General features: G+C 53.2%; 9 protein-coding genes across 9 annotated transcripts; 5 read left to right on the forward strand and 4 right to left on the reverse strand.

Moving 5' to 3' along the window:
* Positions 1–4978: 4978 nt before the first annotated feature.
* Positions 4979–6905, forward strand: GCG54_00006242 (Ferric/cupric reductase transmembrane component 2; the record flags this gene model as incomplete). Its single annotated transcript, XM_045406251.1, has 3 exons — positions 4979–5446; positions 5569–5790; positions 5844–6905. 3 exons carry the CDS (start codon positions 4979–4981, stop codon positions 6903–6905), a joined length of 1752 nt encoding a protein of 583 aa, XP_045265634.1.
* A 787-nt stretch (positions 6906–7692) lies between these two features.
* Positions 7693–8229, forward strand: GCG54_00006243 (Protein yippee-like 1; the record flags this gene model as incomplete). Its single annotated transcript, XM_045406252.1, has 2 exons — positions 7693–7848; positions 7996–8229. Coding segments are annotated over 2 exons (390 nt in total), but the record flags the coding sequence as incomplete, so codon positions are not given.
* A 475-nt stretch (positions 8230–8704) lies between these two features.
* On the reverse strand, positions 8705–9779 carry GCG54_00006244 (uncharacterized protein; the record flags this gene model as incomplete). Its single annotated transcript, XM_045406253.1, has 2 exons — positions 8705–8972; positions 9028–9779. 2 exons carry the CDS (start codon positions 9777–9779, stop codon positions 8705–8707), a joined length of 1020 nt encoding a protein of 339 aa, XP_045265636.1.
* A 1563-nt stretch (positions 9780–11342) lies between these two features.
* Positions 11343–12395, reverse strand: GCG54_00006245 (uncharacterized protein; the record flags this gene model as incomplete). Its single annotated transcript, XM_045406254.1, has 1 exon — positions 11343–12395. One exon carries the CDS (start codon positions 12393–12395, stop codon positions 11343–11345), a length of 1053 nt encoding a protein of 350 aa, XP_045265637.1.
* Positions 12396–14532: 2137 nt separating this feature from the next.
* On the forward strand, positions 14533–15003 carry GCG54_00006246 (putative tRNA-splicing endonuclease subunit tsp-1; the record flags this gene model as incomplete). The annotated part of the gene is made up of 1 exon (XM_045406255.1): positions 14533–15003. One exon carries the CDS (start codon positions 14533–14535, stop codon positions 15001–15003), a length of 471 nt encoding a protein of 156 aa, XP_045265638.1.
* Positions 15004–15157: 154 nt separating this feature from the next.
* GCG54_00006247 (putative zinc-type alcohol dehydrogenase-like protein YbdR) lies at positions 15158–16589 on the reverse strand (the record flags this gene model as incomplete). Its single annotated transcript, XM_045406256.1, has 7 exons — positions 15158–15254; positions 15339–15431; positions 15484–15512; positions 15569–16130; positions 16193–16339; positions 16401–16455; positions 16508–16589. 7 exons carry the CDS (start codon positions 16587–16589, stop codon positions 15158–15160), a joined length of 1065 nt encoding a protein of 354 aa, XP_045265639.1.
* Positions 16590–21190: 4601 nt separating this feature from the next.
* GCG54_00006248 (uncharacterized protein) lies at positions 21191–22110 on the forward strand (the record flags this gene model as incomplete). The annotated part of the gene is made up of 2 exons (XM_045406257.1): positions 21191–21894; positions 21966–22110. The coding sequence occupies 2 exons, from the start codon at positions 21191–21193 to the stop codon at positions 22108–22110; spliced, it is 849 nt and encodes a 282-aa protein (XP_045265640.1).
* A 181-nt stretch (positions 22111–22291) lies between these two features.
* Positions 22292–22780, forward strand: GCG54_00006249 (uncharacterized protein; the record flags this gene model as incomplete). The annotated part of the gene is made up of 2 exons (XM_045406258.1): positions 22292–22584; positions 22663–22780. 2 exons carry the CDS (start codon positions 22292–22294, stop codon positions 22778–22780), a joined length of 411 nt encoding a protein of 136 aa, XP_045265641.1.
* Positions 22781–23513: 733 nt separating this feature from the next.
* Positions 23514–26393, reverse strand: GCG54_00006250 (Calpain-like protease palB/cpr-8; the record flags this gene model as incomplete). The annotated part of the gene is made up of 5 exons (XM_045406259.1): positions 23514–25167; positions 25240–25553; positions 25610–25820; positions 25915–26288; positions 26376–26393. The coding sequence occupies 5 exons, from the start codon at positions 26391–26393 to the stop codon at positions 23514–23516; spliced, it is 2571 nt and encodes an 856-aa protein (XP_045265642.1).
* Positions 26394–27375: the final 982 nt, after the last annotated feature.

The raw sequence follows: 27375 nt of genomic DNA on the forward strand, positions 1-27375 counted from the left end.
TGAGCACAGCAACAAGTAAATTGAAAGCTTCGTTTTTGCCCAGGCGGAATGGTCGGTGGAATTCAGAACATCTGTCAGTTCATGTTTCATTACCTTGTCCATGTGGAGGTGAGATGCACTGGTCGACAGGGGTGTCTGCTTCTAAGGTCTTTCTAATCCTTAGATAGGTCTCTTCCCCTTCCATCCACATGGCCATGTCTTCTTCCCGCTCTGGACCCATGCTTGTTAGTACGGCGCCCGCGTGGATATACAATGGTTCTTGTGGATGGATCAGAGTGCGGAACAATTCTCGCCAGGCGCCCTTAAGATCACGTATTTCGAAAATACAGCCCGACACTTCGAGGCCGCCGACAAGATCTCGACTACCAATTGGCGAGGAGCGGAACCTGTCCGGTGTATCACTCTGGTCCCGATCGGTGTGGTGAATGCCAATTGCTTCAGGATGAGATGAGACGGAGCAGCATTCGCGTATGGTGTGCGTGGACGTGGACAACTCGTCTCGGCAATAAGCCACAAGCTGGAGCGTCGCAAGACCGCTTCTAGATGTTCATCATGTTGACTGCAGTTGACCAAGATGGCATGATAGCGAGACAAGGCCTTATGCAGCAAGCGAGGGTTCAGGTCTGGGGAAGAGGCTAGCGACAGGGTGACGACGGTGGTGTCCCAGCTAACGCTGGGCGGTAGGGATATTGACTACGTCGGACGCATCCAACCAGTGGGCAGATCATCAGATGCCATCGTTCTCGACCACCCGAGAGGTAAGCCCTGGCCGACTACGACGCTGCACTTTAATTGCAATGTATCCCATGCATTTAACGAGTCGGCCGCATCCGCGACCGCGCTCGCGACCACCAAAGAAGAAAAAAATCGATAAAAAAAGACTCAGCATATCCTCGACGGTGAGCATGTTTGGGGCCTTGGAGGGGCTTGAGGCAACAGGCGGACGGACGGACGACCGACCGATGTGTGCTCGCAGACCTTGGAGAAATTCGCCATTACCATGACAAGGGAGACACATGGTTCACCGTCGCCACGAGTGCACGTCGTTGTCGTCTCAGCATGCGATCCAATGGCGATGGCACTGCGGGTGGTTTGCAGCCAAGATGACCAGCCAATCTGCAGGTCCCCCGCGCGGTCGTCACTAGTCGTCAGCCATAGGGGCTGGAGGCTCGGCCTGCTCGTCCATTCTCCTCCTCGAGTCAACGGTCAAGCCCATACCATGCATAGGTAGTTACCTTTAGTCCTACTGGCGGCGCCGCCCGAGTCAAGGCGCGCGCGCGGCGATGTCCCGAGAAACATGGGAACGTTCCGAGTTGACTTGACTTGTCCCATATCTTCCCGTCTTAAATCCGTGGGTGAAAACGGAAGTCATGAAACGTCCTCATCTCAAAGTAGGAAAAGAAAAAGACAGAATTCGGCGTCTCATGATTCTTGCGTTTTGTTTGTGACCTGCGCGACCGACGGTCATATCCTCTTAAGACTACCCTCTGCATCAAAGGGAGACCCCTGAGCGAGAAAGAAGTCGATACGGACATTGGGAAATGCAGGCGACTGCACATACGGAGACATCCGATATACAATACAATTAACTGTTGTGTACGGTTTTATTGGTGGCTGATTGGCTTTTTGTATGACGACGACACAGTTCCCGTCTGCAGTCGGCGAGAACCCAGTGACGAGGAGAGGTGCAAATCCGATGGTGCGGCTGACAGACAGACAGATTGATGGTGGGCTCGCATCAGCCCCAACGGGCTGGAATCGATTATGGCTATCCGTATTGGCTCCCGACGAGAGGCTTCTCTCTCTGGTATGGCTATACGCATCAACCCCCACCATCCCGCCGTTTCCCAGACAGCACCCCAGACATTAGAAGTCACAGGCGGACAAGTCCAGCCGAAAGAGACATCGGGTCTGGTTGCTTCGCGCCAGCGGCAACGGGGCGATTGGCTTCTTGTTTTGGGGGACTCGATGGGGGTATGACGACGCTGTGCAGTTTGATGGTGTCAGGAGACCGGATGAAAAGACTAGACGCAAGAAAGGGTGTGTTTCTGGCCGAGCCTCTGTGTCGCGGTGTGAGACTGACGGATTCCAGATGCATAACTTACGCAGGAAGTACAGCAGCAGAGTTTGGCGCTGCTGTACCTTGGCTCTGGGAGGGTCGACGGAATTGTTCGATGGCTTGGAGATCCGATGTTGTCGGGATCTTTCTCGGCTGATCCTTCCCTGACAAGACCGAAACGCACATAGGGTGACACAAACGGATGTGTTGGCTCGTCTGGACTTGCGCAATCACAATCTGCAAGACCGCAAGATTGGCGCAAGACGTAGATTCCATTGGAAGGCCGGTCGTCGTTTGGCCGTTTGACTATCCGCTGTGAAGGTCCAGTCACGGCAACCCGCACCCCACCGGCCCCTCATTTCATGGTTGTACTGAGGTGCCTTGTGCACCCAGGTAAAGTACCAAAGGCACTGCTCAGGCAGCCTGAGGTGAACCTACCTAGGTGTGGCAGAGATAGCCCGGTGCGAGTACCTACCCATTGGAAGATACTTAGGTAGGTACCTAAGGTAAGATAGGTAGCCGCAGAAGCGGCTTGTTTCAGAGGCTTAGAGACTCCACTTCCCCGCCACCTCCCAGAACGCCAACGACGGCGCACCAGCGCTCGCTCAGTCCAGCACAGTTGCTCGGCCGGTTTGCGGTATGTCCGCGTCTCCGCATCTCGACGAACTCGACATGACGATGTATAATGAGGATATTTGGGTAGCATGGACGAATATTGACACGCGGCCAAGACTCATCGCCACCGTAACTGATCAGATTGAGCGAGGCCTCGGATGGGAACTCAGCTGGCATTCGTAGACTTCGGATGTTCCGCCGTCACTCGTGTGCGGGCCCACCCAATGGCCGGTCGCTGGCCGGTGTGCGGTTGAAGTTGCAGTCTGACTGCGTGGTTGCGTCGTGTGGTTGATTTGTCCAGCGCTGCCCCTGGATCAGAGTCAGATATGGCACCAGCTGCAAGGTACGGATCTATCTTGTGGCCAATCACCACTGCAACCGCCGGCCCTGGCCAGGGGTTGATGGGGGTGGCGCCGCGCCGCACTGCACCGAGCCGTGCCCAATGACAGCTTCCATACTTACCTAAGCAACAGCCAAAATGAGGTGAGGTGCCTTGCACACGGGCAGGGTTCTGGGTCCGACCTGCCTCTCCTGGCAATCTGGTTCTTCGCTAAGGTAGGACGGAAATTCTGTGAGATGCTTGCTACGTCAGGCAAAAAGACGGACCAAAAAAAAAGCAACCAAATGGGAGAGAAAAGAAAACCCTTAGGGGAGAGGGAAAAACAAGGTCTGATCCAGGTATAGTGCTGAGCCTTGGCCCTTGTCACTCCTGAGCGTTCCCCTGCGTCTACGCTCCCTGATCTAGGTACCGTCCTTTCGCCTCTGTCGCCCACCCACATGCTGATCCTTGCTCCTGTTCATCGTCCTGCCCGAATCCAACCATGCAATCTTTGCTGGGGCCAGTCGTCCTCGTTCACGCTCGTGCCATGCCATCCCGTCCTCGCAAATCCAATCCATCCCTCCCATCTCGGCCGACAAGGGGCGACGTGTGTCGTGTGTCGTATGCCTGTCATCGTTGGCCTTTGCATTGCAGTGCCGCCGTCAACCAGGAACGACTGTCACAGTTGCAACCTCATTGCGTGTGAGTGTATACGGCGCAGTCCTGGCATGAACACGGTGAGTGAGCCAACTGCCGTCCGGCTCCTGCGAACAAATTCGGGCGCCCTTGCCGAGCACCCTGTCAAGCCTTGCGCTGCCATGCGTCGCCCTGCAGGGGCCGTGACCGTGCCTCGTCTCGACTTAACTTGCGTGATGAGGACGGCCGTCTACTTAGTGATGTGGAGCCAGAGAATCAGGCCAGCTGCCGGCCGGACGCCTCAATAATGAACGACTGTTCACCATGGACCCGACCCTTTACTACCTTACTTTAGGTATGTACTCTGCAGTGCTACTACGTACGAATAGGGCAGCACCAGCAAGTTGCAAGGCAGGTGGGTGCAGGCAAGGTGATCCCCTTCCATCTATCTGGGGATACCCACATCAGTGGATCTGGGATCCTCTCTTGCAGTGTAAAAATGGTGTTTTAGTCGTTGTCGACTAGGGTCTTCGTATCAGTTCGCACACCTCTCCACTTACCTACATCATACACCCCTCCGGCAAAAAGGGCACCTACTGAAGGGCTTTGCTTGCCGTTCCTTGCCTTTGCAGTAGAAGGTGGTAGCCCAGTGTCTGTCGCTCTGTGAGTGCGCGTCGATTTTGGTCGGCCTACCTTAGCAGAAAGCCCCCCCCCCCCCCCCCCCCAAAAANCCCCCCCCCCCCCCCGACAAAAAAAGACAGCGTCCAGTCTGCTTTGCTACTTACATCACCGTTCCCGCGCTCACCTTTCATCTCGGTGCTTCACCTTCTGTTCTTCTTCTCTCTCCCCATACGGCTCACCCGCTCGCTCGATCACGAGTAAATTTTCTTCTTGTCCTTCCCTTTCCCTCACCCTTCTCAGGCCTGGGCTCGTGACGTTGATTATCAAGACGTCCTTTTTCTTTCTTCTTTTCCCAGACTGCTGTCATCTTGACCCCCCTGCATTGACTGCACCTTTTCGACATTACTTTTCCCAAGGCTATTCTCAGGAAGTACCCATCGCACCGGTTTCGTATATTTCCAAACACCAAACAAACGATCAACGTATTGTCTACTCGGGTTATCAACCTTGACGACCCCTTCGCCGCTATCCACGGTTTCTTGTCTTCTCTTACACAACGTACCAACTTGCGACGTCCTTCGATTCTCCGATATCTGCCTGCGATCTTGCTGGACAACGACTGACCGATATTGGACTGGAAAGACGACATCGCAACGACTACGAATCGACGACTTCCTCACTCTTGGACTTTGTGTGTCATCAATCTCCCGCCAACCGAATCCGTTGACATGGCTGGCGGCGGCGGCACCCAGTCGCCCGAGGCCCAACAGGCAGCCATCAACGCTGCTCTGGAAAACAAGGCCCTTTCTAACTACCTGTACTATATCATCGCCTGTACCTCGGCTGCCGTTATCATATGGAGAGTTTGGACAGTCATCGTTAAGTACGTACGTACCGTTGCCTGCCTCAACAACGACAACCAACGGTACTTCGTCGAAACCGATTCCAAGTTCGCCTGGATCAAGAGAAATGTTCTCTATGCCCCCATTTTCAGCAAGCGCCACAACCGCGAAATCCAGATGAGTAGCGCTATCAACGTTGGCACCTTGCCTAGTCGTCTGCAGCTCCTGTTCCTCGCCGGCTACCTAGGCACCAATATTGCCTTCTGCGTCATCAACATTCCCTTCGCTGGCTCATTTGCTGCTGCGGCTAGCCAGCTTCGAAACAGGACCGGGACTCTCGCTGTCGTAAACATGGTGCGTGCTGATTCTCATGGTCTGTCCCGGGTATTTGGGCAGGACGGGGTGAGGGTGTGTTTGCTTGCTTCCTTGCAGGCAAACACAAAATTATCCGCTGAAGACATGCTGACTCAATATAGATTCCCTTGTTCTTGATGGCTGGACGCAACAACCCCCTGATCAAGCTGCTTGGCATCTCATTTGACACCTTCAATCTGCTGCACCGTTGGTTCGGTCGCATCGTCATTCTGGAGGCCGTGACCCATACCCTAGCCTGGTGGGCCAACAAGGCTCAGACCTCTAGCTGGGAGTCTGGCTGGCAGTCTATCATCGCCGTTCCTTTCTTGCTCTTTGGCTTTGTCGTAAGTGGAATAGCCTCAGAGACGTGTTACATGAGGAACTGACAGTGAAACAGGCAACCTGTGCCTTTGTCGCCCTTGGCATTCAGGCATCCAGCCCTATCCGCCATGCCTTTTACGAGACGTTTAAGCTGCTGCACATTGTGCTGGCTATCGCTGCGGTCGTTGGAACTTGGTATCACCTGCAGATGAAGGCTCTGCCTCAACTGAAGTACCTGTGGCCTGTCGTCATCTTCTGGGCCGGCGATCGGGTTTGGCGCGCTGCCCGTGTCTTCTACGGCAACGTCGGCCATGGAGGGAGCAAGGCACTTGTGGAAGCACTCCCTGGCAATGCATGCCGTGTGACAGTCACGATGGCCCGCCCCTGGACGTTCGGTCCGGGCCAGCATGCTTACATGTACCTGCCTTCGCTGAGTTGGTGGCAGTCACATCCATTCTCCGTGGCGTGGGCCGAAGAGGCTGAGGATCCCCAAGCCGAGAAGATGTCTCTCAATCGCCAGGATATCCTGGCCATGCGCAAAACCACCATGTCCTTCATCATCCGCGCTCGCACTGGAATGACCGACACACTCTACCGCAAGGCCGCAGCATGCCCCGATGGCCGCATGACAACGTCTTGCATGATTGAAGGGCCCTACGGCGGTCTCCACGGCATGCGCTCATATGGCACCGTCATGTTGTTTGCTGGTGGTGTTGGAATCACTCACCAGGTTCCCCACGTACGTGACCTCGTTGCTGGCTACGCAAACGGAACGGTTGCTGCTCGGAAGGTGGTTCTGGTCTGGATTATCCAGAGCCCCGAGCATCTCGAGTGGATTCGTCCTTGGATGACGGAAATCCTGGCTATGGAGAAGCGCCGTGACATTCTCCGTATCATGCTTTTCGTCAGCCGCCCTCGTTCAACCAAGGAGATTCACAGCCCGTCGGCCACTGTACAAATGTTTCCTGGCCGCCCCAACATCGAGACGCTTATCCGGGCTGAGCAGGAATCCCAGATCGGCACTATGGGTATCAGCGTGTGTGGCCCAGGTGCCCTCAGTGACGAGGTCCGCCGCGCTGTCCGCGATCGCCAGCATGATACCGCCATCGACTTCAACGAGGAGGCCTTCTCGTGGTAGAAGAAGAAATATGAGTGGGCAAACCTCTCTCTAGTCTCACCATTGAGAATCAACAACGGACAAGAGAAACCTGCCAAAACAAAGAGATGCCAGGTCATACAGACAGCCCAAGTCCGAGACGCCAAAGATCCGAGCCTATGTGGGAAAGGCTCAGCTGGATCCTGTTCAATGTACATATAGGGAGCTCTCAACCGAAGGCTGTGTAGATACGCGATTTTATGTAGGGTAGTTCAGAAGAGATAGCACTGAGCCGCTAGATATGTCACCAAACGCATCGGCCTTCAGTGCTGGCAAGCGTTGTTTGTGCTTGAGAGCCTATGTGGGAAGTCGGTGATGAAATAACAACTGCACCCTTAGCGTGAATCAGGTACACTGCTTTGACCACCTAGCCTCAGCATGGCCTCAAGCGGAGCCTGCCTGAGGGTGCACTTGCCAACAAACAAGGTACACTGGGTACATCCATCCACGTCGTTTTCTTATCTTATCCTTACCCATCCCCACCTGACTACCTTAGGCACCTTACCCAGTTTGGTTCCTTGCCTTCCCTCTGTCCCTTCGTCTCAATCGCAATCCCTTCCCCCGCATCCTCCCCTTCCAGGCCTATCTGCGCTCAACTGCTCGTAACTTGCCTTTTCTCACATTACTTCTATGGTGGTCTGGATCATATTGAGTTGCTTCCCCGCTCCTTCACAATAGCAGATTGCAAGGCATTCTCTTGCACACTGGCAACCCTCAGAGGGGCTTGTTATTGGGGATTCGGCAACACTGACGGCACCTGTGGCAAGCTTACTACACCAAGTTTCTCCAGCCTCCCATCGTCATCGCAGAGGGAGGCTTCCATACAATGGGCTTGGCGTACAACACATATTTGAACAGCAGCAAGGTCTACGGCTGCAAGACGTGCAAAGCACATCTCTCAAATCATGAAGATATCATCAGCCGGGTATGTGCGACTTCCCTGTCCGATATGGTGTAGAGATGGTGACGGGTGTGACGAAGGCAGCCGCATGGGAGGATAAACAGGACCCTCCCCCTTCCCCTGATCATTTTGAGCCAGCCTCCGCTAACCGCCAAATGTCCATATGATCAGAACTTCCGAGGCCAGCATGGGAAAGCCTACCTCTTCAATACTGTCGTCAACATCGAGACGGGCGAGCCGAGCGAGCGAAACATGACGACTGGACGCCACATTGTGCGCGATATAACTTGCAAGCAGTGCAAGGAGACTGTTGGCTGGAAGTACGACAAGGCATACGAGGCGACTGAAAAATATAAGGAGGGCAAGTTCATCCTCGAGGCTGAGCTGCTTTGCAACGTCACTTAACCGCCACCTTATGATATCTGCCTCGATCGGTATGTTCCACAGTTGAGCCATGCGGATCTTTTCTTTCTTTCTTTTATTATCAAGGGGGCTTTGGAGTTTGTATGACATGCTGCATTTGGGTGGCGTTTGGGGTGTTCGGAAATGACTCTTCTCGGGCGCCTGCCAGCTATTGGGTCTCTCGTCGAAGGCCGCATGCGTGGCGTCGCCTCTACGGGCGTGGGAACATTCGTCAGGCGAAATACACTCGTCACTTTTCCTCTCAAACGTGTCCTTTACGTATATTCTTTCTTTCGTAGTTCACTCAATACAGATGCCCTTACGCCAAGAAGCTATGCCCAGAGCTCCCATCTATCACCTACGTCGCCACTGTTTTGCATCTAGACGTCGGACCAAACCCCCGCCCACTGTCTTATAGTAAATGTAGTTGCGGTGCCGTGCACAAAATCTGTAAGTGGGACATATTGTACAGACAAACCTACTGGTGTTCGATAGGGTCTTCCGGTAACAACTCCTCTACCTCTTCTTCCGGGACGAGGAACTTGAAAGGGGGCTGGACGATGCCGTTGAAGAGGAACGTAAAGTAGACGAGGAGGGCGAAACCAGCAACCTGCAGCCACTTGAATGTCTCCCAGCGCAAGCCGAGAGAGACGATCCAGATGAAAAGCGTTCTGCAAGTGTCGATGGTAGATCTGGAAGTGGCGGAGACACTCCTCGTAACCGACAGCCCGAAGAAGTTGAATCCACTTGATGGCGATGATATTAGTAGCTGCCGATACCTCATAGTAACAAGAAGCTTACCCGATACTGATCATGATCAGGATGCTGGAAACACCAATGGCTCGATTCTCTGTAAGCTGCCTCCAGCCTTCAACCATGTCAAAGTACCCATTGTGGCCAGCATCAGTGCGACCGATAGCGAGGTGCAGGACAACCATGCCAATGACTGTAACGATGAAGCCGAACAGACCCTCCCAACCGACAACCCTGATGGGTTCTATGTCTGATCTTTCGAGGATCCACTCCTCTAGCACAAATTGGGTCGCTGTGAATATCTGGGCTCCAGCAATCAACAACACACCGATGATAGAGAGCAGTGCGTTGGACGTCGGAGCACCTTCGTCCTCGGCAGTCTGTGTGTTCTTGTCCTCATGATAGATGGCGCCGGCCAGGCCGACGATGGCAACACCGAAAACAACACCCACAAGAGATAACCACTGAAAGAGATAGAGATGTCTGCGAAGGAAGATGACACTAAACAGCCCAACAAAGAGAACAAGAGCTCCGCGAGTCATTTGGTAGATCGAGGCAACAACGAGGAGTAGGCCGATATTCATCAATGTTGTCCCAAGAATGTCGCAGACAGCAGGGAGGGCCAGCAAGAGGATACGAGGACCACGGAGGATGGCGCCGTTGCCTTCGTCGCTCTGGGCCTTCGGTCTCCCATCAGAGTTCGCAACGAGTGCAGTGTTCGCGTCGTCCGTGTCGTTGGTATTTACAGCTTCGTATCCCTCGCGAGATGCTCCAGACCCGAATCGGCGATAGAGGTTCATTAGCCCTACTACCAACCAACAGCCCATCTCACCAACAAACATCTGCGCCGTTTGGAGGACCGGCTGATTAAAGTAGGATCGCTTTGAAGGGTCTTTGAAGTCGCAGTTTGCGACACATTGCATATCCTGAGAAGGAATATTAGCTTTCCGGCAAGAATCAACTTTGGGGGATGGACCTGCTTGATATTTGGTAAGAAGGGTATTGCAAACACCCGTCAGTAGCATCATAGCTACGAGAAACGGGACGAGAGCCCGCGATGCCATTTTGGTTCACTTCAGAGAAGCGTGCCCAGGATAGGATTCGGGATGACGGTGAAAGCCGCACAGAGGGAGATGTAGTGGCTTGCCGAGCGGAGGCTGGTGTCAAGCGAGACGGGGGAAAAGTTGAGTGCGGGTTGTCGTCGGCGATGGTGAACAACCGACTCTCGATGTTGGTCAAGTTCAGGATTCTGATGTCAAGGTAGATAGGTAGGTAGTTGAGAAACCAAAGGTTGGATGGGAACTGGAATGGTTTGCACTGCCTCTGCGAATACAAGGGCTCGGAACGATTGAGAAGAGGGACGGGTGTCAGACTGGCGCCCTCGGGACACGGATATGGAACGCGGAGTGCAGATGAACAGGGAACCTAGTTGTTCCCTTCAGGTGCCTTCCTGGGTGCCTTATCTTGTGATGGCAATGGACATACGCCGTAGGAACCAACCTCCGGCGTATTCATCAGGGGAGGTGTCTGGTAAAGGTACCTCAACGCAGGTACCTTACCTGGGGACCCTCAAGCACCTGACTCTTAGCCTAGGTGCCTCAAGGTAACCTAACGCTTATCAGGGCTGGATCCCCACAGCCATTGTCCATGAACCCGTGGGCCTCCCATGTGACCCCAGGCCAGGTACTTCGTAGATGTTTGCATCGGATGTTCTGAAGAAGGCGTAAGGGTGAAAGATCGCACTTTGTGTTGTGTTCATGAATGCAGTGCCTGACATTCTAGGAAAGTCAGCAAGCCTATTATTCCTCATCTATAATATTACTTTGGAAAGGAGCTTAGCTGGCTCTTGTCCGTATCCAGTCTTGGCACCGTTGTTCACTTCCATTGCCTAGACCTCCTTGTTGAGCAGTAGTCAGTCGTCTTGTATTGCATGCATTACATACATACCCATTCGGCATTCGCATATGAGGCTTAAACAAAGCTGCAAAACGACATTGGCAGTGGTTAGCTTCGATACAAATCCCGGCCCATCCAAAATGATGTCTCGTGCCACCAGATCATCCCGACGTGAGTGCTCAGTAAGTAACTGGAGCCTTCAGTTCCTGGCAGCTCTTGGCACGAATAGTGATATGATCCAAGTTCCCTGTCCCATGGATGAAGATGTCAAAACCAATAACCCATGACCAACAATGTGACGCACAATCCCGCCTCGATGTCACTAGGCTTGGGATGCGCCGCACTCAGCATCTTTTGATGACAAGGAAGCAGGAATTCTTGATTCGCACTATTTTAGCAGTATTACTGAATGTTATATCTGTGCTATTCACCTGGCACCGCAGAAAAACTACGACCAACTACCACGTTTATTTCTTCTCCTTGGGGGGCTTATCCCTGATGTTGTTGTAATGTTGAATGCCTAACTCCTTATCCCTCGCCAGCCGTTCCTGATCATCTCTACTGACTGTGACACCCTCAATGCTCTTGACCTTTTTGCTCTCGTGAAACATCATCAGACCACCCGTAGCAGCGGCGATGCAGGCTAGGGCGACGAACAAGCCCGTGGCCCAGCTGGGCCGATTATACCGATTCATACCCCACATGAACCCCGATAGAACGCATTGCAGAAATGTATTCGACACGTTGAACCAGATAACAAAGTCCATCTTCCATATGGCAGTAGGTGGCGCTCTGACACCTGTTAATGGTGGATTTGGGATTGCTTTCTCGGGATGCGGAATATGCAGAAGTGGCCGGTCGTCCGAGAGTTGAATTACCGTTTCCGGCCCAACGTTGACCGGGAGCTTTTCGGAGCCTGGAAGTCGAAACCAACCGCGGTGTATGCCGGCCAGGCGGCAGAGTGCCTCTGGTTTGCGGAGGACGCGGTATTGCAGAAGAAAGTACAGATCGCGAAACCTCCAAGGTGCCAGTCCAAAACCAGTGACGCAAAACAAAGCGTTGACGATCTGTGAGTCCCATTCGATCCACTTGCGACGTGGGGAGTTGATGTCGTTGCATGTTGGGTAGCACATGGCTGGCGACGCATTGCAAAGTAAAAGGAACAACATGCCGCCCCATGCAACGACGTTGAGACCATAAAGAACAACGAAGAAGCCGATCGGTGTCCACATGTAATTCCAAAAAGCCATCGCACCTATTCGCAGAGATTGTTTCCAGTTGTGCTTGGGAGGGAAGTGATATCCGTTATCGTAGGGTTCGTACAGATCCTTCTCGGCGGTAGCGACAGTCGTCTGAGCTGCATTTGTTGGGATTCTCTCTGTGCCTTCGATGCCGTGCTTCTTATTAACATCGGCATGGTTTTGGACTTCAGAAGATGCCTTTGAGTCTGTTGTTGACTGGTCTAAAGGAACGTTCCTCTCTTTCTCGCCCATGCTCAGCGACGACGCTGGTTGGGACATGTCTGTCTTGAACGGGTATCGATTCGTGGGTCGAAGTGAGCAGCACCTCACGACGAGGTCAACTCTTGCTCTGGCTTCGCGATTGGCGAAACTATCCTGTGGCGTGTCTACTATCCGGGACAAGTGAATATTTCGCTATGTGGGCAGAGGTATCAGTACTGGATTTGGGGTGGTGACGATGGTGGTGCCGCGATAGATGGACTAAGCTGAAGTAGAGGAAACCACCGGTGCAGAAAAGTAGAAAACAAAGCGCGGGTAGATTGGGAGGGTATCTGGGATAAGGTGGTACGACAACAATTGACAAAACGAAGGCTCGACTTGGAGTTTTAATGAGGAGGAAGGAAGAAGGGTATGTTCAGGGAACAAGTTGGCAAAGCGTCGCGAAGCGTCTGTTCTCTGAGGCAAAGCTCAAGAGTTTATCGAGCCGGGCTGAGCGAGAGCGAGAAAGGGGCGGAGGCGACGGGCCACAAGCGGTGGCGCTGTGGCAGTTCATGGCACTTTGGTTTTCATGATGAGGTGGTGCCCTGGGCGTACAATGCAGGCCGTTCTAGACTTCCAATTGGCCTATACGGCGGAAACGACGTGCCCAAGCACCAGCTTTGCAGGGGCTGTCAGCCAGCAAATAGCCGTCGCATGTCTGGTCAGTTACGTCAATACGCGTACGTGATGCGACACTCAGAATGCTCCGAGAGCCCGCCCGCTATCCCGCTACAGAAAGTGAACTGCGCGGTGAGGTCAGGCATCCTCTTCAAACATTTCAGCGGCCGCTGGTTGGTCTAGAGCCCGACTATTACGTAGCTCTGCAAGGAAAGCTGTGCAACCTAAGCCGTAGACGCTTCCAAGATTGCAGTTCTTCCCCCCCCCCCGCCNCCCCCTTTTTTTTTTCTTTTTTTTTTCTTTTCTTTTTCACTTGTCTATTCTACTGTGCTCTTTTTTTTGTTTCTATGTCACCCCCAATTCTCTTCCCTCCCTGGGAATTCTGTGATTTTGCAGTTCTAAATTTAAGTCGACGAACACTTAAACATTACATCTCTCAGACAACATGCCAATCCCCCGATCAATTGTACTCAATTTACAAATACGAAGGGCCATTTAACAAACGCATCGGTTGCGCCAGACACTGAAGAGTAGCCATTGGCAGGTACCGTTGAGGCTCCCTCGGAAAGTCTTTCAAGCACCTCAGATTGACGCCCATGTTGGTCGAGTACTCAATCAGCTTGCGCCAGTGGCCCTTGCCTAAGCTTGCTTTGCACGTTGTCTCATCTTCCCTGCGCCCCGACGGAAAAGCAGCTGAAAACGGTGCCTTGGCCTGCCCAAATCTATGCACCCACTCGGTCGTCAGAAAAATTGGCCGCTTTCTCAGACACCCTAAATCACAGCAGCTACTGAGCCCGCAAATGAGGAAATAAAAAGAGAATAAAATGCTCAGAATTTAATTCCAGTCTTCAGGATCATTTCTATACCAGTAACTTATTTTATCGGTAAGTTACGCTATAGTATAGCACGAGAGAAGAGGGGGTATCCTCATAAGGCGGTCGTTTTTTCTGACGAGTGGCACGCACCCAAGCGCCGCGGTTCACTATGCGACAATACAGCTAGGCAGGTCTAGGCCGGTCGAGCCGAGACTCCTGCCCTTGTAGCTTGGAATGGAACTGGACATCACAGGTAATAGCACAGGGTAAAAACAAGGAGAAGAAGGTAAAGAAAAAAAAAAAAAAAAAAAAAAAAAAAAGGGGAAAAGGGAAAACCNAAGAGAAAAAAAAAAAAAAAAAAAAAAAAAAAAAAAAAAAAAAAAAAAAAAAAAAAAAAGGGCAAAAGGGAAAACTCTTGCGCGATGGTATCTCTCTACTGAAGTTTAGGGTTGGGAAGGAGGTGAGCTTTCAAGTTCATGTTGTTACCGAAGATCATCGAAAAATCGCCGCGATACGTGCATATCTTAAGTTTGCGGTCTACTGAGTTTTGTATGCAATTATTGGTGGATATTATTGCAACCAGACAACCCACAACAGGCTGAGAACCTTGAGAACTCTTCATAGTAGAATTCATCAGTCAGCATTGTTTTCCTGACCTCATTCCTGACTCCATTCCGACAGAAGCCCATCCACGACGCTTGGCCCATCGCAGGTCGCACCTCAGTATGGCTGTTGAACAACATCTTCTCGACTTGACCGCTCTGGTGCTCAGCAACCTCACGGACCAACATGACTGGACTGAAGTGCAACTTCACGATGATGGTCGACCTCGCCCACGACCCGTCATCACCGGTCTACCGCCGACCAGGCTATATATCCATCCCGACGAGCAAATTGAGATCCTAGAGAAAGAACAATTCACAGGAAAACGCTCCAGCCAAGCGCCAGAGTTTGAGTGGGTTCTACCGGTTCATTTGAGCGAACAGTGGACGTTATCTTCGTTCGCAAACATTTTTGATTCCATCGATGCCCTACCTCGTATGGCCCACTCGGCAGATACTTCAGATGCAACCTCGGGCAGAGACTGGCGTGGTGCAGGTCGCCAAAAGAGATTGTTGCTTGCCGTCGTCCACGATGACTCGACCGTCTCCTACTATCTCATGCACGAAGGCATCGTGAAGCCTAGGCAAAATTAAAGACCTCCACTGCACCCGACCCGACTTTTTTTTTCCTTCTCCTGGCGTTTTACTCTGTCCATCCCAACCCAGCTTGGCAGCGGTAAATTGGTGACACCCAAGGGCCTACCGAAGTGGTACCATAGCCGGTGACTCAACGGCTCGAGCGACCTGGTCACGGCGTGAAGATTACCTTCTGGACCTTCATCTGGTCGAATAGCGCATATCCCTCAACAGCATCGCTCAAAGGCATGATGCGGTCGAACATGAACCTGGCCACGGTCAGATTGTGAAGCTAGGATGACGCTTTTGCCCTGCAGGGCTTGTCGGATAAATACAGCACAATCTTGACCTACCCAACTTTGTCTTGCTTCTTCTCCAGCAAGGCGAGAGCCTCTGGGAAGATGGATCGCACGGGGCAGCGCCCCATCTGGACCCGCAGGTTCTTGCTTTCGAAGGTATCAGCGCAATGCGGGTTCACTGTTGGGTTAATATACTCACCTATACGCCTCATCTCCGTTCCACGGTATCTGCGTCTCCAATCAGCACGCCATACAGTATGTGACGTTTGATGTCGGCTACTCACCTCAGCGTTGTGGACGCCAATGCTGCTGATCACGCCAAATGGTCTGACCACATCGTATGCCGTCCTCAGTGCAGGGGAGAGGCCAACAACCTCGATGACAACATCAGCTCCACGACCGTCCGTCACCTCCTTGATCTGCTTCTCCATTCCGGCACGGTCTGTCATGAAGTTCAAGGGCTCCGCGCCCAAGTTTTTGGCCAAATCCAGGCGACCATCGACACTGTCAATGGCAAAGAGATGCTTGGGACGATACTCGAGGGCGGCAATAATGGCACAAAGACCGACTGGGCCGCAACCGATCACAACAACAGTAGCATCCGATCTCTCCTTATCCTTAAGCATGGCGAAACCACTCTTCGCACCGAAGAAACCAGTTGGGAAAATGTCGGCCATCAGGATTAAGGCCTTATCGGAGATGGTACTTGGGGCCTTCATGGAGGTGCCATCTGCGTGAGGGACACGCACATATTCGGCCTGCCCGCCATCGAGAGCGGGACAACCAAACAGCTTACTGTTGACGCAACGGGATGAGTAGCCTTTGTCGCAGTAGAAGCACTGCATGCTGGCCAAGAGAGGTTTTATCAGTTCCGAAATCCACGGTTGTAAAGGGTTGTCAGAACTGACCAAGAGGTCGTGAAAGGAGTCACCACCCGGTCACCAATTTCGAGGGAAGATACTCCAGGACCCTTTTCCACAACTGTGCCAGTAAACTCGTGGCCCATGATGAATCCGGTATCAGACGGCTGGTGGCCGCGGAAGACATGCAGCTCCCTAGGGCGCTGTCAGTTGAATGGTGAGAGCGCAATGCTGATTAAGGCGCAGAGCGTCTTACGAGCCACACAACGCCGTCATCTGCACTTTGACGATTATATCCTCCTCATGTTGGACTGTTGGGTTGTCAATATTTACTAGCCGGCGGTTTGAAACTACTGTACTGACTGGTAGGAATTGGCCGTTGTTCGACAGAAATGTTCTTGGGGCCGTTGAAAACGACGGCGAGCATGGAACCGGCAGCTGACATGGCGGGGTCGGAAATGGATGAAGCAGATCGATACGTCAGGGACCGGGTTTCACGACGAGACGAGAAAGTCGGGCTGATCAAGAGTATGCCAAATTATAGCAATGACGAATGAGTAACTGAGCCGAGGCTGTTGGTCAATTTGGTGGTTGTTAGAATGGTGTGTGGTGTGTTGCAGTTCTCCCCTCCACGTTGCAGTTCGCCTCGGCTCCGTTATCGCACCCGGTAGTAGGGCATCACTGTGCAAAAGAGGACTCTGCGCACAGTCTTTGCTCTATTATCTTGATAAACCCAGCCATGATAAACTCAAATGACCGGCGCCAGGGAGACTCAGGTATCAACACAAAAATTGCGAGACTGAGGCAGCAAGGTCAGATCAAGCGCAAGTTGTGTGAGTCTGCTGATGAATAGAGAGGGAACGACTGTGGTCTAGGATGGGCGTTTTTCACGTATAGAGACTTGGCAGGAGTTTGCCAATATTGGCCGATAAGCCATTATACATACCGCAGTAGACATCGCTAATGACCTATCTTACGCATGAGAATATGACATGGTATTCTATGATATAGTGCAGGAAGCGAGTAAGGTCGCAAGTTGAGGTTCATCTCACGTTAATGAGGGGGAAAGACCGGCTGTCAAGTCGAGGTAACCTTGACAGGCAATGAGAAGAGAAGGGGAAGAGACACAGCATTGGGCCGGTGCTTACCTAAGGCAAAAATGGACAGATGCTGATTCCACGAACCCGAGGCTGGCAGCCGCCGTTCCGCTGAAGAAACCCCCCCGTCTGGGGTAAGGCGGCAGGCAGGTAAAAGGTAGTCCGGGGTGAGATTGCGCGCCATCGAAAGGCGTCCTGGGCGGGTACGACCGAGACTGAGACCGAGTGCCTGAGCCGGCCCAGTTCACCGGACTTGGCGGTGAGGCGCAAAGCCGGCGGTCGTCTCCTGTACCAGCTCTTGTCTAAAAAGGTGGTTCAAAAGTTGCGAGAGGGATCCCAGGTGCGGCGCGGCGGACTTTGATACCTAGATGAGGCTTCCCCCCTTCCTCCCCCGTAGACCGAACGAGGGATTGCACTCTCATTAAACAAAAACGCGGGGTGAAGCCGAAATTTGGCATCGGGTTTGGCCTGGCCTAGTCAATCCACCAGTGAGTGAGCACCCTCCCTACATGTGCTGAATTATAGTAACATAGGGATCCAACCGCTCCTCAACCTGGAGACGGAACGAAACCGGATAGCCCTTGGTCTGTGGTCGACTGTGCCCAGAGCAGAGCGCGTGCTTTATCCGTACCCAGGTATGTGATCTTATGTTCTGTGTGCTCTGGAACTTGGCACTGCGGAGTACTCGAAAAGACCTCACCTCTCACCTCAAGCGATCCGTCGCGGCACGTCAACACCGTGACTCGTCCAGCGCCAACCCCAGCCTCTGGAGAGACGACCGGGGTCTGTTTCTTGGCTTCTTCGTGTTGTCCAATCAAACGATGATGGACAGGCTCCCCCTTGGATGATCCGCCTAATGGATTGAGGCTTAGAGGCTTAGCGGCTCGAGTGCATGGGCTCATCGCGGGCACTGGCGGGTCTGCGGTGGATCTTCCGGGCTGTCAGCATCGCAATTGGATGGACGCGGCAAAAGCGGCCAATCACAGAACAAAAGAAATATTGTGCTCCTACCCTGCATTGGCCCTTGGACCTTGGCCCTTCACTGTTGGAGAGAGGGACAGGTGGGGAAATGGGGGAGGGAAGGAGGGGGAGAAAGAGAGACAGGAAAAGAGATGGAGAGGGCGGTGGTGATGGCTCCCACGGATGCTGTCCTTATGGGGCATGTAAGGTAGATCAGGTAGATTTTCGTGCTGTTCCGTAGCTACCTATCTGATTTTAAGGCACTTCACAACGTTCATGGTGCCCGTCAGCCAGTCGAGGGACGGTGGTAAGTAACTATCGCCAATCATGGGCAGCCAGTAATGGTGCACATATAAGGTAGCTACAGTATCGGCACCTACGTTGCAGCTTGGCGGACAAGGCATCAAACAGAGTTTGCGCCAACGGCCTAGATGTTATGATCATGGGCAAGCCCGTCGTGATTGGCACTTACCTACCTTACCTTAGGTATGGCAACGCCAGGCTTGGCCTAGAGGCAGTACCTACGAGTACCTGGACAAATCCCTGTCTTCAGCCTCCACTTCCATCCCGTTTTCCATCCAGTGCTTTGGGTGCGGCTATTTGGCACCGACGCCAGCTCCAGCTCCAGCTCCAACTCCAGCTCCAACTCCAGCTCCAGCAGCACCGCTGTTAATTACTTCTTCACTTCAGGTACTAAGTATTCCATTTCCCGCGCAGGCGACTTCCCCTCACTACGCCCTCGCTCCCAATCCTCATTCTATTATTCCATTCCACCCCCGAAGATAACATGGCAGGATGCCGCGCGCTGCGATAGCATGGCAGCTACCTACCAAGTAACCAAGCCCCAAGGTTCCATCCCATCTTGCCTTCCCCGCTCCAGGATGAGCATGAATATGAGCATGAGCATTGTATTTCAATCAGGGACCCAAGGATCCAGCCAATTGCACGACGTAGGGGTGCGACGCTTACTCCTTCTTGGGCACCCTACCATTGCATCTAGCACTTTTTCAAGGTAGTGCCGCTTGTTCCTGGCTGAAAGTTGTGATTGGTACCATTGCATGAGGAGCCAGATGACGGACAGAACGACGTGCCATGTATCCGTTCCATAAGCCGGGCCTTCCTTTTCGACTGGATTTAGAGGGGAGGAGGACAAAAGCAGCGAGGCAGGGCGGGCGGCTGGTGAGGCAAGGCAAGGTAACGTAGGGCAGAGGAAGGATGGCGAGGCATGGAAGGTATCTGCAGGTAGCTTTGCCCCCGATACTTGCTGCGACTCTTCACCGATACACTGCGGCACATGGCTTTAGCCTCATCTGACAGCGCAACTTCGCAAGGCACCTTCTGCTTCGTGCCGCCCCAAGTTCTTAGCAACAGACCCTTCCTTTCCCCATCTCATGTTTGTATTCGTACCTCCAAACTCCACACGTCGTCCATGTCCCGTATGTTAGGTACCTCCCACTCTCGCTCCCACGTCCACGCCTGGTTTCCCCCAATCCCCATGTCTGATTTTCCCGCACCCCTGCTCAGTTGAGAACACGGCATCTCGTGTGTCTTCGTCTGGTGGACTCCACGTCCCCTTCTTCCCCATCACTGGGGTCACGCGGTCCCTCGAATCTATCTGTGGCACTGGGCGTATCTCCCATACACTCCCAAGAGATTATGCGCTAAAGCAAACCAGTGCTGCCTCTCAAAGACACATCCATCGGACCATCGTCAGACAAAACAAGAAAACACACACACACACACACACACACACACACACACACACACACACACACACACACACACACACACACACACACACACACACACACACACACACACATACACACACCTGCGAATAATCGTCCCGGCTCTTCGCTTCCTCCTTTTTAACAGCCGCCTGGCTGGTTTGCCATAGCGCTGCCCCGAAACTGCGCCCAGAAAACGACAGACAACCACCGCAATTACACCTCGGACCGCGACTTCGACGTTAACATCGACCTCGAGATCCGGCGATTCGACTCACCCACCTGTGCTGACCAGCCTGACCTGAGGTCCTAAGGCCAAAGGCGAAGGTACCTACCTACCTGACTGGGCCGCCCACTTGCCAACCTTCTCGCACCATCGTTCTACATACCGGCCTTGCCTACTTACGGAAGCATCGCCGCCCTTTTTCGCCGTTCTACCGTCAACACTACTCACTAAACATTACTGCTATCTACCGGGCCTTACAGACGTCTTCTCGATTTGACCACCACGCTGCGCGCTTTCTTGCACCTCACTTTCGCTACCTCCGACCACCCTCGTCCGCCATACCCCATCTGCATGGTTACCGTCCACACATTCCTGGGCGCCCTCTTTTATCCGCCAAAAAACGACGCTCTTGCCCATCTACCCCGACTGAACCCCGGCGCGCTCACTCCTGATCACTATCTCCCCCACACCCCCTGCTACCAGGCCACACCGACCTCCGTTTTGACATCCAACCGCTGCCGTATACCATCCTCTGACTCCCGGCACACCTCCATACTCACTGACCCTGCCTCATACACTGCTTTTCAGAAGAAGCTGGACGGCATCTACGGCTGTATATTTTCCGTAGCCTACGACGGCGGCGACAGCTGTCTTCGTGGCCGAATCCGCGACGCATACCCATACGACTTCAAGACCCCCGCCCCCAACGACGGGCAGGCCAACATCGTCATTCGCAGCCTCGATAACAGCGTCCTTCGCTGCTCCCTTCGAATTCCAAAGATCAACTAGACCAACTTGTCAACAAGAACAACGACGAAGACGACGACGACGGCAACAAGGCGTTCAGCCTTGTGAGCAAAATCTCCTCCATAGGCGCAGCAGACCGTGCGTATTTGGCTTCATCGTTGTCGCTCCCACTGGTGCAGCGCTGCTACTTCTGCGCTGCTGCCGCCGCTCGCATTCGACCCGTTTCTCCCTCATGGCGGCTTAATACCGTCTGCGCCGCGAGCCACATATCTTTTCAGTCGCGACAACTATGACTGCGTCGGCTACTCCAAATTCCTTCCGCCAACCATCTGCGACCGATTGTTACGACCCCGATGACGTTCTCCCCCGCGATAGTCCCCAGATGCAGCCTCATCGTCCCAAACTGTTGCCCTCTCCCAGCCCTCCGCCCACTTTCAGCTCCGATCGAAAACCACCTCACGGTCGCCGCAAGGTCGAACCCATTCAGGGCGATGCCGTGCTAGTTGCTCATCTTGGAAACGGCAGACAGCCAGAAATAGCTCACGCTGCTGCCCTGGAGCCACTGGCATCTGACAACGGCTCCGAAGACGATTCGTCTTCACCTGAGTCCCCTGGTCGCAACATGAACCGCCCACCACCCCCCGATTCTTTTGATCTGAAATCCCTGGCTGCCGGTGCTCTAGCGGCCTTCACGACGCCAACTCCCGCGACTGCTGCTGTCGCTGCTGCTGTGACAGCGAAGCACGAGCCTTTGCGTTCGAAAGATGGGACTGGAGGTCAACATGAGACGACGGTCGTGGGGATAAGCAGCCTAGAACTGCCCATTCGTGACGAGCGCCCGGGTCTCGCTGCTCCCGCAATTGTGTACTCAATTGGGGACAAACTTCCCTCTCAACACGCGGGACCTTCACTACACAAGCCTGACATCACGTCGCCGGTTAGCCCCTCTCAGTCTGCCCCTGGAGGGCTACCTCCTCTATTGGACTCGCCCAAGTCGGATGGCGGTGGTCATGGCCCACTGCCATCCATACGAGCACAACTCGGTGACTTCAAACGGTTAACAGAATCAGCCATGAGTCCAGACAAAGACATGGGCCCGGCTCGCCATGCACCCTCCTTTCCACGATCGCCTCCTGCAAGTCTCCCCCGGCTGCCGTCCTTAGCCGGTCTGCCAGGTGGACATGCCTCTCCTCCGATTTCACCAAATGAAGGTTTCCGAAGGGAACTTCCATCACCTGCACATTCGATTCCTGTTGTAAGCCCGTACTACTATTCCTCGTCAAGTGGTGGTGGCCCGCATAGGCCCAGCGCCGATTACAGTAGCGGCACAGCCGAAACTCCTAGTACCGACCAGACCGCATCAACACCAGCCAATTCAGTAGCAGATCGTATGAGCATCGATGGCCTCACGAATCCTCCGGCGGGATACGTATGTACGTTCACTGGATGTAACGCTGCGCCGTTCCAGACTCAGTACCTTCTGAACTCACATGCCAACGTCCACTCCTCTGCCCGACCGCACTACTGTTCTGTCAAGGGTTGTCCTCGCAGTGAGGGCGGGAAAGGCTTCAAGCGAAAGAATGAGATGATTCGACACGGGCTTGTACACGACTCCCCAGGATATGTATGTCCATTCTGTCCGGATCGAGAGCATAAATACCCGAGACCAGACAATTTGCAAAGGTATGATAACCCTGTAATGCAGTGCTTCGGTCTTCTCCCTTCGTCTTACAGGTTTATTTGTCTAACTATGTTCTAAAGACATGTCAGAGTCCATCACGTGGACAAAGACAAAGATGACCCGCTGTTAAGGGAGGTCCTTTCCCAGCGGCCGGACGGGCCCAACCGCGGCAGACGGCGCAGAGGAGGGCCTGCTTAACATACTAGGACAGAATCTGATTCATACTTCTCGTAGATACTTTTTTCTTTCCTTCCTCCCACTAGGTTCCTGGTGCTCCAATTTCGACATATCGAGCCAGACGAAATCAGGCTTTGGGACCATGACCGGATCGGTTGTAAATAGGGGGCTTTCGTTCTAGCCCACGGAGCTGAGGGCTACGATGCAGAATTTGCGATTGGGTTTTTTTTGTTTTTGGCCACTTTTATTGCGTTTCGTTATTCATTTGCGAGGAGGGAGGCATTTTTGGTACAGATCATGAGGCCCATTAAGTTGGCACGGCACGAGTTCACGACGGGAATTGTTCTGTCTTGATCCAAAGGGTTTCTGGCGTTGCGGTGGACTATATACCACATTGACGAGTCGTTCGCGTCGCGTCACGTTCTGCCTTGTTTCTTGGTTTTAGTTTCGTCATTCTAGTTTTCTACCTCACTCCGGGCCCCAGGCTCTCTTGCGAGAGCGTCCTTGGGGATCGTCACAAAAGTAACCATTACAAGCACCATGACATCCTCCAAGTTCCGATACAGACTACCACATATCGCAGCGTCCATATATCTCTTGTTACCTCCGGGATGGGCGCAGATGGACGCATATCGTCGGAACATGGCCGAAAAAGACACAACACACATGGCATAATGTACAAGGTTCATGGCTAGTACATACATCTCTCTCACAAACCGTGATCTTTGTTTCTCCTGGTGGATAGAAGGAAATGTCAATTCAGGCCATCCACGACTTGCCAGTCGCCGACTTGGACTACATTCTCACTGAGGAACTCAACCTCAATGTTGTGGAAACCCTGGCGACTCCCAAGCTGTTCAATCACAATCCACAGTTGATCATGCAGGAGCCGGTCCGGCTCAATGTCAAATTCGGGTGTTCGTACCGCCATGGTGAGCTCCCGAAACTCGCCGCCTCCGGACACCGTGAGGACCGATTCTTGAGGACCACGCCCGTATACGAGAGACACGCGAACAGCAGTCGTTGGTATGTGCTGACTGTGACGTCCCGTCAATATAGGGCAGCGTACGACAACCTGCGCTCTGGTGAGTCTTGATACTGTCACCAGCGCTCTCCTTTGCTCCTCCCCTTCATTGAAGACGAAGGTCGGCGTTCGAATGCGCAGAAGGCCGGCCCCGTCATTCAGGATGGGCTGAACCTGGCATTCAGCGAGTGATCCCACACGCATCCCAAAGTCAGCGAGCTGGCCTGGTTCCCAGGTTGAGCAGACGATTGTATATGTACCCGGATCGACTATTGGGACCTGTACGAGGGCGTTCCCTCTTCGGTAGTCACCCGAGCTAGCAACGACGTCCTTGACGCCGATGGAAGTGACCCTCTTCCCGTGTGCCCAGACTAGGTCGACATGGATAGCCACCTCCCGATCTGCCGAGGAGAGGAGAATTGACAGTGGCGTTGCTCGAGGAATGAATATGCTGAACTGGGGATTTTGAGAGTACGTTATTGAAGACGCATTGCCCCCCGCAGTCCTCCTAGTCCATGCGCTCGACAGTTCCCTGTAGTAGCTCATTTCCTCTTCGGCAGGCTTCACCTCCAACGGGGCTCTGGAGAACAATGTAAAAGTGCAGGTGTAATTTTCCAGTGGCAGGTCTTGGTGGGCCATGACAATGGTGTACGGCTTACCAGCGTGGAGCTGGAATTTGGCCAGCGTCTGCGGCGAGTCAACGTAAGGCCCCTGGTACGCATAGCCCTCTCTGACTTGGACCTTTTTGCCCTGATTCTCGAATATGAAGATGCTGGTGAAACCCAACTGCCTAGATACGGCAGCTAGTGAAGCAGATCTCTTTCGAGCAATTTCCAGCTCCTCATCTGCAAAGTGTCTACTCAGTAGAATCCACACTGTCTCCTTAGTTCGAGACCTCACAGAGTACTGCGGGTTGTGAGCTAATGAGGATGTCATGTTCTGTGACGGAACGCGCCATGTGAAATGATGGTCCTGTCGATGCGTGAACATGTCCGGATTCCAGTTCAGGTACATGGACTCGAAGTTCTGGGCGACATCGTCGACGGATATCCAAAAAGAGCCCACAGGGCGGGAGTTTTCCGGCGATTGAGTTTCGACGGAGATATGTGCCTTGGACAATGGCAGGCTCGCCGTTGCCTCAGCCAGCCCAGAAGAACCCACTCCTTTCCAAACGAGCCCGTCACACCAAGGGTTCTTGACCAGAAGACGACGGGCTGACGGTGAATTGTCAATGTCGAGCACGGCGTAATCATGCTCGCCCACGAGGCCGAGAGCATCCTCCTCAGAAGGAGTCAAGCGGCCGGTACCAAGAGTTATGATAAGGTTGCTAGCATGGTATTCTTCCTTGATTTCTTCCCACTTGCCTTCGAGGTCAACGTCCTCACTATGTCGCCTCGTCAGCTATCCTCACCGGCTGCAACTGACCGTACCGCGGTCTTGTAGAATTCTTACGCACCTCTGCAGAAAAAGCTGCTCGGGGATCCAACCTGTGAGAACCCACAGGTCCGTGCCGGAGTTACTGCCTGGAAAGTCATAACCTCCGCGTACTTTGAGGTAGGCCTTCTCCATGAGAGCTGGCCATAAAAGGTTCGGGTTCAGACGGTCCACGACGAATAGGGTACGATTATTCCGCGAGACCGGAAGCCGGTCGTCAACCACGACTTGGCGGAAACAGCCGTTGAAGTGCATCCGAAAAATGTACTTTCCGTTGCTCGAGATTCTCGGTCTACCCATGTCATGATCGAATGGAAACATGATGGAACCGAGTATCTATATGGCCAGCACGATTAGCAAGTTGATCTGCGCTGGTACGATATGCTACCCACAGAGTGTTTCTTGCCGAGGAGAATCCGCATGGCAGCACACAAGCTAGCTACCACAGAGCAATCGGTTGTAATGTCCTGCACTAGGTCGCATTCACCTTTGGTGCCCATGAAATTGTCATCTACGGAGCCTGACATTGCTTTTTCGACCGGTCGTTTCCAACCATCAAGAATAGCCTCTTGACGTGCTGACATGGTAAAGTCGGCAGGGTCTCTGGGTTCTGGGTGTGAGTGACGCAGCCGGCTATCAGATGACGCAAGTCGGTCCAGGACGTGACCAGACTGGCTTCAAGGTCTATAGCACTCACTTGAAGATCTGAAACCCCTGAGATGGGCTGAACACGTCGTCGGCAGGGTCGGTCTGCCACGGAGGGAAGATGTTGCCATGCAGACGAGATGATCGAAGGAGGATTGCACGCTCCCCAGTAGGAATCTGACGCACCTGACAGCGAGAACTACCAGTCAAGGAAGAGCTGGCGCTTAGGCTGTCAGAAGCTGTGGCAACCGGGCTGTATTTTAGTTTCTCAGCATGGGCGATGAGCCTCTCACAGCTTTTTCTGAAGCGGCCGCGGTCAGCCTGCGAAGTTGTCTCCTTCGCAGCTTTCATGTACAAGTCGGCGGCAGCAATAGCGTGGTTCAGCGCTTCGCGGCCTGTCGATCTGGCCATAAGGGCCTCTTCTCTCTAAACCGCGGGCCGTATTTGGTCAGCAGATCGTGTTTTTTAAGACGACGATGTCGGTGTGGGACAACTTCAATATGTCTCACTCACAAGAGCTCTTGCTTCCATGGTGTCGACGGAGCAAGCAGCATGGCCAAGCTCGCCGATGTGCGGGAGGAAGCAGGTTCAATGAGGCAGGTCGTAAGGCTTCCAAGATCCTGAGGCGAAGAGGCAAGCAATTAAGCATCAACCAGCCAGCAGCGAGGTTATTGCAGACACATGACATAAGACTGTGATTCCAACTAGAACATTGGGTCAAGCTGCTCTTGCTCTGCGGTTAGCTCTCGATCTGACCCTGATTCAAGGAGAGGAAGATCAGGGCACGACCGACATCTTATGGATGGCAAGGGTTTGCGCAGGGGAGGGTTTCCTGGGTAGGTAGGCGCGTGGTTGGTAAGAGGAATCTACGTATGTGAGGGAAGGCCCCGTTATTGGGTTGGTGGGATGAGACGGACCTAGCGGGACGGGCGCCGGATGGAGGCTGTGCAAAGCAAAACCAACAGTCCGACCCGACACAGGGCAGCAGCAAGTACAGCAGTGATGATGAAGGCCGTAGTGGGTTGACTAGAGTAATTCAAACTATGTTACCTTGGCTGCTAATTTCGAAGCATAGATGAGTGAGAAAATTGAAACAATTCGACGCGGCGCACCGCCTGCCCGGAATCGCTTGCTGGCTGGTCACTGTGCACATCTTTTTTTCCGACAAGACACCTTTGCTTAAGGCATATCTCTGCCGTGCGTGCGTCTGCAGTTGCTGACTTACCTGACTTGTCTTAGGTAGAAAGAAGTCAGACGCGTCGACATAGGCCTTCAAGTGCTGAACGAGTGGGATTTTCCAGCGACTGGGGCTGCATCTCATTCATCTGTGGTCTTGTCCGATGAGCCAGCCGTCTTTTTTGTCTCACCCACGGTCCATGTCCTCCACGCCACAAGGGGAGTAGGTAGGTAGGTACCGTAGGTACTGGTCTGCAGATGCCGAACCACTCCACTTTGCATCCATGCTTAAGTAATCCAGTGTCGAAGCCCCTAAGTGCTCACCGATTAGCCGAAC

This window comes from Colletotrichum gloeosporioides (genome assembly GCF_011800055.1).
Source record: "Colletotrichum gloeosporioides strain Lc1 chromosome Unknown consensus_36, whole genome shotgun sequence".
Classification (NCBI taxonomy): Eukaryota; Fungi; Ascomycota; class Sordariomycetes; order Glomerellales; family Glomerellaceae; genus Colletotrichum; species Colletotrichum gloeosporioides.